At 42.7% G+C, this 10,424-nt stretch overlaps 1 protein-coding gene across 1 annotated transcript in view; it reads right to left on the reverse strand.

Annotated features, from left to right (window-relative positions):
• Positions 1-8,835, reverse strand: part of RTF1 (RTF1 homolog, Paf1/RNA polymerase II complex component) — a 56,332-nt gene extending 47,497 nt beyond the window's left edge. The window contains exons 1-2 of the mRNA XM_038405858.2: positions 8,627-8,835; positions 4,624-4,734 (exon numbers count right to left, since the gene is read on the reverse strand). Of these exons, the coding sequence (XP_038261786.1) occupies positions 4,624-4,734; positions 8,627-8,704 (189 nt within the window). The 5' untranslated portion in view covers positions 8,705-8,835. The remainder of the gene's footprint in view (positions 1-4,623; positions 4,735-8,626) is intronic.
• Positions 8,836-10,424: the final 1,589 nt, after the last annotated feature.

Below are 10,424 nucleotides of genomic sequence, written 5' to 3' on the forward strand. Positions count from 1 at the left end.
AACCTCATCCTCATGACCACCCCCGGTCAGGGTCCACTGACATTATTTAAGCAACCAGTCCATTAAAAAAACTCCTTGTGGTATTACAGATATCCTTTTGCATGAATGAGATCTTACACTCAAGACCATTCCCCCAGGCTATTTTAAAAAGAGAGAGGGGATGCAAAACTGCCGCCTAATTAATAGGGCTGTCACTTAATCACAGGTAACTCATGCAATTAACTCAAAAATTAATTGTGATTAATTGCACTGTTAAACCATAGAATACCTATTGAAATTTATTAAATATTTTTGGATTTTTTTTACATTTTCAAATATATTGATTTCTATTACAACACAGAATACAAATGTATACAGGACTCACCTTATATTATTTTTATTACAAATACTTGCACTGTAAAAATGAAAAAAAAAAAATGTTTTTCAATTAACCTTATACATATACTGTAGCGCAATCTCTTTATCACGAAAGTGCAACTTAGGAAAAAAAAAACCCTAAATTTGTGTTACAAAACTGCTCTCAAAAACAAAACAATGTAAAACTTTAGAGCCTACAAGTCCACTCAGTCCTACTTCTTGTTCAGCCTATCGCTAAGACAAACAAGTTTTTTACATTTACAGGAGATGCTGCTGTCTGCTTCTTATTTACAATGTCACCTGAAAGTGAGAATAGGCGTTCGCATAGCGCTTTTGTAGCCAGCATTGCAAGGTATTTACGTACCAGATATATTAAACATTCATATGCCCCTTCATGCTTTGGCCACCATTCCAGAGGATATGCTTCCATGCCGATGATGCTTGTTAAAAAATATTGCGTTAATTAAATTTGTGACTGAACTTCTTGTGGGAGAACTGTACATCTTCGGCTCTGTTTTACCCGCATTCTGCCATATATTTCATATTATAGCAGTCGCAGATGATGACCCAGCACAAGTTTGTTTTAAGAACACTTTCACAGATTTGACAAAACGCAAAGAAGATATCAATATGAGTTTTCTAAAAATAGCTACAGCACTCGACACAAGGTTTAAGAATCAGAAGTACCTTCCAAAATCGGAGAGGGACGAGGTGTGGAGCAACATTCAGATACAGAAATTACAGCACCAGACCAACAAAAAAGGAAATCAACCTTCTGGTGGTGGCATCTGACTCAGATGATGAAAATGAACATGCATCGGTCCACTCTGCTTGGGATCGTTATTGAGCAGAACCCATCATCAGAATGGACGCATATCCTATGGAATGGTGGTTGAAGATGAAGGGACATATGAATCTTCAGCAGTTCTGGCACATAAATATCTTGCGATACCAACTACAACAGTGCCATGCAAACACCTGTTCTCACTTTCAAGTGACATTGTAAACAAGAAGCGGGCAGCATTATCTCCTGCAAATTGTAACCAAGTTTGTTTGTTCGAGCGATTGGCTGAAGTAGGACTGTGTGGACTTGTAGGCACTGAAATTTTACATTGTTTTGTTTTTCAATGCAGTTTTTTTTGTACATAGTTCTATATTTTTAAGTTCAACTTCGATGATAAAGAGATTGCACTACAGTACTTGTATGACGTGAATTGAAAAGTAGTATTTCTATTGTTTGCAGTGCAAATATTTGTAATAAAAATATAAAAAGTGAGCACTATACACTTTGTATTCTGTGTTGTAATTGAAATCAATACATTTGAAAACATAGCAAACATCCAAAAATATTTAAATAAATTGTATTTCATTATTGTTTAATCACGCGATTAATCACAATTAATTTTAATTACAATTAATTTTTTTAATTGTTTGACAGCCTACTTCTTAAGTATTATTAGGAGACTGTGTCAGACCTGAACGTAGTCACATATATACCTCAGACCACACCTGTTATTCCTTTTGGCACATATCAACTCCCATCCTCCCTGCCTGCAATCAATGGTCACAAATCAAATTTGACTTTGTTCTCCTTCAGCAAGTACCTTTTTTCATCCAGTTAGCCTGCCATTCCTAGAATGCCTGGACGCCACAGATTCTGAATTAACTCTCCTGATACTCAGTTATAGACCTTATCCTCTGATCTGTCAACAATGTTTTATTTTTCCATCTCTTGAGTTCTATTTTCCCTCTTTGATCCTCTACATACAGTTCTCCACAATTGAAAGTTACTTAGTGCTGTGCAGTGCATTCTCTTCCCATGTTTAAATATCCTTTGCTCATCAGTTTATGGGGGAGGCTCCATCACTTCCAGAGTTTTTGAAATGTATACAACTACTATAGATTGATCAAACAGCTGAATTATATTTGTCTCAAAACCCACTAGCAGCTATTATGAATAATAATGACCAATGATCTAGTGAGATTTGACAGATGACTAGCAAGGTGTTTATCGGTGTATTCCATGCTCTCAGCATCCCTTTAAGTTTTCCACTTAGTGTTACAGATGTTAAAGATCTGCAACAACCATGAAATTTCTTTATGAATTTTTTTTCAACATTAAACTCTGCCCTGCTTCCACATGGCTGTTCAGCAGAGCAAAAAGCAGAGAGGGAATGAAGTAGAACATGACAGATAGCTTCCTTCCCCCATTTCCACTTCACAAGACATTGATATAGCAGAGGTGCTGCTGCATTTCACTTAAGAGGCCAATGAGTTGCTGAATAGTTATAATTATGTCTGCTACCAATCATTTACTTAGAAGCACACTTCTCACCAAAGCAGAGGAATCCCCAGAGGAGTCATGGCCCTGTCCCTCCCTTCTTGCAAACCCTACCATGCCAAGAGCACCAAACACTGCAGAATTCAGCCATAATGAAAGAAGAGGAGAGATGAAGATTTTCCACCGTTACCTTCTTGCTAAGATGACACCACTCTGTTGCATACAAGATATTTTATGTTAGAGTCTTCACTCATGGAAAAACATCTACTGCAATGATCAAGGTGCATGAATAGCACATGATGGAGCAGAAATATGTACTTCATCTTAAAATTCAGTGTGGGTGAAAACTGAATACTTTCTTTATTTTCCCTGCAATTTACAACCCCCTTTATTTTCATATTTTGTGAACAGTGAATATGGAGGCTTGATGGCTGAATCATGATGTAATCAATTCCTAAATTAAACTTCAGAATATGTATGGACAGGTTTTTTTTATTTGCATTTATTCAGAATAAAAAAACTGAATATAAATACTTGCGCAAAGTGACAAGACAGTCAATGACGATGAACTGAATTTTTCACATCCCCAAGATGTACACTACATTTAGAACAAATCAGCTGTGTGCCAGAAAATCAGAATGCATAAGATAAGTGATTAAAAGCCAACAGTCAAATAAAATAATTTACTTGTTAATAATACCATCTAGCTCTGATATAGCATTTTTCATCTGTAGATCTCAAAGTTGTACTAAATATAATAGAAAGTCATTGGAATGAAGCTTCACAGCATCATCTCCTTCTTTAAAGACTTAACACCACAGTTTTGTTTCAATCCTTGTTTTCTAAATGTCTCAGCAGGAGAACTATAGCCAAACACATTCTTCCTACTCATTTATATTTATTGGAAGAACACTTGACTACGTGCTAGAAATTTGGAGAGAATGGTTGTTTATCATTGGTCTACACTAGTGGTTTTCAAATTGTCAAAATGTTCTTTCCTGCAATTATAGAAAGAAGAATTCCACAGCTCCCGGTGTGATCATTTTTAAAGGGCGGAATGAACCATCACTCCACTTAGAACAGAAGAACTGAAGAAACTTCCTGCAGAAAGATGTTTGCAAAGCTAACTGTAACATTGCCAGACTCTTGAGCCCAACATTGCAACAGAATATTTTTACTCATGTAGTTGTGCAAACAGCTTGTTAATTTTTCTGTCTTACTGGGTCATTTTTATTTTAATTTTTAATAAAAATGAAATTAGGAGGCACCTATCCCTAGTTCTAGAACTCCTACACACCAAGACCAAACAAAAAAAACAAAGCCAACAGCCAGGCCTTACCATATAACAGAAATAGTCAGCCAAACCCTTAGAACAAGAGAGATCAGAAATATCTTGCTCTCCCCAGGCATCCCCACTTCCTCAAAAGCTCTGGTAAAAAGATGTGCTCTGTAGCATGCTGATGATCATCAAATCCGGGCTATTTCAGACAAGGTTTTCTGGAGGAAGTTAGAGAGGAACAATGCAAAGGGCAGTTCTAACGCCAAGCCCCTCAACTCCAAAGAATACTCAAGTTCGAAAACAAGCAGTCCCTCAAACCCAAGGGCTCTCAAGCACCTCCACAGATCTCACCTATGACAATATCATATGGGGAAAGCAGTAGTTTTAAGCTCGCAGGTCAAAAACCATTTAGGCCATTTTCTCATAGCATTAAACAAGTGCTGAATTTTCTAAAGATATTCAGTGTACTGAGCATACAATTACAATTCTGCATTTGCTGAATTCCAAGTGAAAGAGAAAGAAAAATGTTCTTTCTGAAGCTATTTTCTGTAGGCTTAGTTAAGCCTCTCAGAGAGGTCAGCCTCACTTTGTGTGTCTACACACTGATTCTGAGCATACTGTATAATAAAAATATTTATCACTGCTAATAATGTCAGAACTCAAGAAACAAGCTGTAGCAACTCAGGATATACCGTGTCAAACTTACCTCATCATCACTGTCTGAGGTCTCAGAGTCTGAAGAAGCTGTTGGTTTGCTAACAGGTGGCTCTTTCTCCTCAGAGTCGCTGCGTTTCCGTTTGGCCAAAGACAGGAGCTCCTAGTACAAAAAAAAGTTTATACTTATTTTAAAGACAAATAACTGGATCTGCTAATTCATGCTTTTATATTTGTACCCCACTCTATAGTATCCAAGTACTTTCCAAAACCAGTAGGTCTCTCAGTCAGCGTCAATCATCAAGTCTGTGTTTGCATTACATGAAAATAAAAACAGATCAATGCTGGAAAAAGATTTTGAAGATGACAAGCCATAAGTGCTAAGTATTATTACTACTGTTTACTTTGTAAAGAGACACAGCATCAAGACTGATTACTTTCAGAGACAGATTACCTTTTGGTGATGCCACATGGCAAAGTGCGTTACAGACACTTAAGTGCATTGTTGCATGACCCAAAGGCCAACAGCCTCTAACTAATCAGGTAATTCCTAAGTAATCTCATTTTTTGAAGTATGTTAGTAGTTATATACTTTTAAAGTAAGTTATTTTAAAGTTGCAAAGACATTAAGACATACACGATTCAGAATCCTAACTGGTCCATTCAATCCCTCTTCACATCCCATAACTACAATAAAAATGACACACTAAATCTTTGTATAAACACATTCATATGGCAGGCCTCAGGCTGGAAGACTGTAAATTAGCAAAGTCATGCTCTCACAACTCAAAGTTCTAATGAGCACTTTCAAAAACTGGGACTGAAAATAAATTTACAAAAATGCATTATCAAGAGGAGTAAATCTATTAGCCAAAAGTAAATATCAACTGTCAAGAATCAAGGGCTCCACTAATAGGTCCAGGGGCAATAAAATAAACTCCTACTATCTCAGCTAGGTGGAGCTGGGTGCTGGGATTCTATGTTCTGCAGCAGCCTTTGGCTAGTTTGTGTCTGATAAACCAGTGGTTCTCAAAGCCGGTCCACCACTTGTTCAGGAAACGCCCCTGGTGGGCCGGGCCAGTCTGTTTACCTGCCGCGTCCGCAGGTTCGGCCAATCGCAGCTCCCAGTGGCAGCCGTTCGCCACTCCAGGCCAATGGGGGCTGCAGGAAGGGCGGCCAGCACATCCCTCGGCCTGTGCCGCTTCCCGCAGCCCCCACTAGCCTGGAGCGGCAACCAGTGGGAGCCGCGATCAGCTGAACCTGCGGACCCAGCAGGTAAAAAAAAACTGGCCGGCCCACCAGGGGCTTTCCCTGAACAAGCAGCGTACCAGCTTTGAGAACCACTGTGATAAACCAGAAGTGTCAACCCTCCCTAGCTGTTAAAAGGAAGAGGAGCTTTTTGTCTTCTGTTTCTTGTAAGGATGTAAAGAGTCACAACTTCTCTAACCTTACCTTATTTCTGGACTCTCCCACCATGAATAATTCCACTCCCTGGCTCCATTCCTAGCTCTTTCAAGGAGCACAAGCAACCACATGAAGTTGACATGACTCTAGAGTTTAGCTGTTGCCTGCGTCATTCTGAAGAGCAGATTCTTTAAAATCCTTTGCTGCTGCTGAACTTAAGCTATCCGTAGCAGCACCACCACATGGGAACTTTTGCAGTCTTGGGAAGATAACACTAAACTGGTTTACAAATAGTTTCCACAAATGGAAGGTTTACCTCACAACCATATGGTCTGGAACTTCATTTTTTAAATGCATGTAAATTCTGCAGAAATTGATGGCTTAGGTCAGCACACTTGCCAAGGAAGCTTCCACTGGCAAGTGGTTTTTTCAAGCCTCTCTCTGAAACAAAGGCATGTAACATCAGAAAATTAAGTTTATATAAGATTGTAATTTTTTTGAAGCAGTGATTCCTGACCTTTTTTGTTGGAACTCCTAACCACTTGCACAGAAATGGCTGAATAGCATCCCTCACTCCACCTCCCTGTGTATCCCCTCACACTGTCACCATTGTCCTTTTATTCTTGACCATTTTCCTTCTTCTGTCCTAAATGTTTTGGGTTTTTTTTTCTTTTCTGAATAACTATTCTGAAGTGTTCCTTCTTCTCCAATTTCCCAAAAGACTATATGCTGCAAGGCTAGAGAGGAGGCACCAGTCAAGGCCCTATTTAGCATATGCTTTCCCAGTGGAGCCACAAAAGATAAAACTGCATCTTTGCTACCTGATCCTGAAGTCCAGTACATGTGAGCTGCTAATATGATTGTCTCAAAGGCCTTTGTGGAACAGAAGGAGTAGATGGGTAGCTTTGATGGAGCCATCGACTACTTCACCCACAGCTGTGAACACGTTTATAGTGTATGGGGGAAGAGGATCCACAAGCTCCACTCATGCACAATGTTCCTTTTCTCTGGCCTATGCCAGCCTGCTCTAGCCCTGGCTTGTGGTCATTCTCAGGCTGTTTAACACTGTGAAATTAGTATGAATTTAGTAACGGTGAAGAGCTGAAAGCCCTGGAGACTGAAGTTCATTATTCATGCAAAGAACAGAGATACAACCATAGCATCTGTGCAAGTTTTCCTATCACTGCTCCACTACTATTTCTCAACCTTTCCTGAAGGAGCCACCTCTCTGGGTCAGAGACAAATTCGGTCTCCAGGCAATGTTCATTCTTCATCTTTCCACCAAAATGCCAAACAACAAAAGTTTAAATTTGTTTTATTTCCCAACACACCAAAAGCTTCTCCTATGAAGTTACCAGTTAATGGACCAGTACCCGCATCCGCTTCAGTTATATGTATGCTTAAGAATATTTAACCAAGATACCCAACTGGATGAACTTCCTTATGTGAGTTATAATATATACTGTAGAGAAATATATCCTATCACCAGTGACTGTTAAGATTACAGGAAAATTAAAAAAAGATGGGATGTCTTTTGAAGAAAGTCCATTCCACAGGGCAAAAGAATTGGAGTCTACCTTCCATGCCCTTTTTGAAGCTCTCATGCACTTCAATTAATGCCAGATATAGTATTTTTCTTTTGGATTCCTCTTGGGATGTGCAGACACTCTATCTCATTACCATTTCTGGGCTCCTAACCTAAAGTAATCTCCCACCAATTGAGCTCCCCGAGGCTCAGTAGAAACTAATGAACGTGTATTAATAATTCCCACAGTAGCCCATCTTGACCCTCTGCGGACATATGATACTAGAGGGTCTGGAGAGAGTCTGATTATATTTATCTTCCCCAATTGGTCTCCTAGCATCTGAAATACCATGAGAAAATTAACTGTTCATTTAAGTATATTCCACTTATTCCTGCAGTTTTTGGTGTACCTATAGGCATAGGCCACCTGAACCCCCAATCATCAGCATCTGAGCATCAGCAACTGAGTGACACTTTTCCCATGGAGCCAGCACCAGGAACTAAGTCCAGGGGATGAAAGCATTTTAGAGCATCAATCTTTCTCCCACTTTTAGCAGCCTATCTGACCCTCATACCTTCACCTTTAAAACAGAACATGCTAACACTTTTTCCTAGCAAGTAAGACTAGCAATGAAAGAGGACTTTACAGATCTCTTTCCAGGGCCTGGATGAAAGTAGCCACCATTCTACAGCACAGACATTTACCCTCTGCCCCACATTCTAGTCCAAATTGATGCCAAGGTTTCCATGGATTCTTATATCCCCAGGGGGGTGTACCATAATTAACACCTGTATCCAGGGCTCTAGAGCTTCTGTTGTCACACCCCCCCCCCGCCTCCCGCAGGGGGCCTCGCCACCCCACGCCACCCCCCAAGTGCTGGTCTACTCTCTACCAGCACCCGCTGCCTCCCTTCCCCCACATGCGCTATGCCCGGGGGTCTCTCCCGCGGCCCCGGAAGCCAATCGGGACCCCATCCCCGCACGGGGAGGGGGGTCCGAGGCCTCCCCCAACAGGGCGGAGCGAGCTCCGGCCGGCCCCGGCGGGGGGACAGTGGCGCCCAGCCGTGTGCTCCGAGCAGCGAGCCCGAGCCCAGGCCCCGGCCCTGCCTCCCGCTCCGCTGCGTACCTGGTCCAGGTTCTCCTCGCTGCCGCTGTCCTCGGTGTCGGAGTCGATGAGGACCCGGCCTTTCCGCTTCTTCACCATGGCGGGGCCGGCTCCGCCGCGCTGAGGGGCCCGCGGACGGTGCGGCACTGAGAGCGGCTCGGCCTCCCCCGCGCCGCCCGACCGCCCTGGACACAAAGGGCACCGAGCATGCGCCCCGCGCCGCCCCGCCCTCTGGGGCGGGGCCTCCGCAGCCACGGGCAGAGGGGGCGGGGCCTGGGCCGGGTGCACGTGCCTGTGGGGGGCTGCTGGGACGCGGTGTCACCCGTGCGGCGGGGGTGTCTGTCACCGCAGCGTCGCGCCTGCCGCCACGGCCTCTCGGCGCCCCGGGGCGCCCGTGCGCTGCAGCTTGTGGCTCCCGGGTGACTGGGGCCGACAGGGATTGCGGAGAAGTATGTTCTTCTCCGTTTACCAGTGCGGGCTGGTGTCTCAGTGCATCTGGCAGCGCTCTGAGCGCAGACACGTTCGCTGCCGTCCCGAGAGTCAGGCCGATTGCCCCCCTGTCTGGGTGGGGCTTTCATAGCGCAACTGGGGAGAGAAAATATTTAAAACACGGGAACCTGTGACTGTGAAGTCTCCAACTGGGAGGGAGGGGGGACACGACTACAAAGGCGTGTGTGTAATACGCAAAAATACTTTGAACTGAGGCTTGAAATTGACTAGATAGCAAAGTAAGCACCGGCACCTTGGACAAAGCCCCATTGACGTCAGTAGGGCTCCTTAGAGGTACAAGTGTCATGATGCACAGCTTGTTTCAGGATTAGGGCTCAAGGGCTCGATCCTGCTTCCACTGAAAGTCAGCGATCTAACTCCCACTGATTTCACTGGTGCAGGATCAGGCCCGAAATGAGGACAGAATGTATCCTGTTGTTTTTATATTATAACCGAATGGGTTCAATCATGAGAGTGGGTTTGCAGCGGGCTTTATAAAATCACCTTTTAATAAGTAAAGGCATAGAGCACTGCAGCTTCATGATCACACAAACATCAAAACAGTCAGCTAACTGTACATATGAGAGTACAACCTGACGTTTTTACTCAAGTTGTACTTTGGGAAATTTCCCATTGACTTCAGAGAGTTTTGACTGAGTGAAGTGCTCAGATACTATACCATGGTGATAGGTACCATGTAAGAAATATTACAGAATTCAAGATTTGCCCCTGGAGAATAGAATATAACCTTCTTTTCTTAACAGGTTACATACTTCGTCCCTGATTCTGCATGAGGCTCTGCAGTTGACATGACATTTTCTTAGCTGTACATATGTTTAGATAAGGACTAACGGTTGCTATTAAGAATAATTACTTTTGTAATCAAGACAAAAATCTTCAGTAAATTATAGTTAAGATTGTAATTCAGTATATATAATCTATGGGGGTTCCATTAAAATACCATTGATATTGGAAAGCCATGAATATGAAGGTAGTGGTTAAAACCTCAAACATCAAATGTTGAGATGTATCAATGATATAGTTAAGGTACTCTAAACCAGTGGTTCTGAAAGCCAGTCCGTCTCTTGCTCAGGGAAAGCCCCAGGCCAGTGGGGGCTGCGGGAAGGGCGGCCAGCACGTCCCTTGGCCCGAGCCTCTTCCTGCAGCCACCATTGGCCTGGAGCGGCAAACCTCTGCCAGTGGGAGCCGCGATCGGCCGAACCTGCTACCACTAGTTTTTCAGGTTTCAGAGTAGCAGCCGTGTTAGTCTGTATTCGCAAAAAGAATAGGAGGACTTGTGGCACCTTAGAGACTAACACATTTATTTGAG

This window comes from Dermochelys coriacea, chromosome 6, assembly GCF_009764565.3.
Source record: "Dermochelys coriacea isolate rDerCor1 chromosome 6, rDerCor1.pri.v4, whole genome shotgun sequence".
Taxonomy (NCBI): Eukaryota; Metazoa; Chordata; order Testudines; family Dermochelyidae; genus Dermochelys; species Dermochelys coriacea.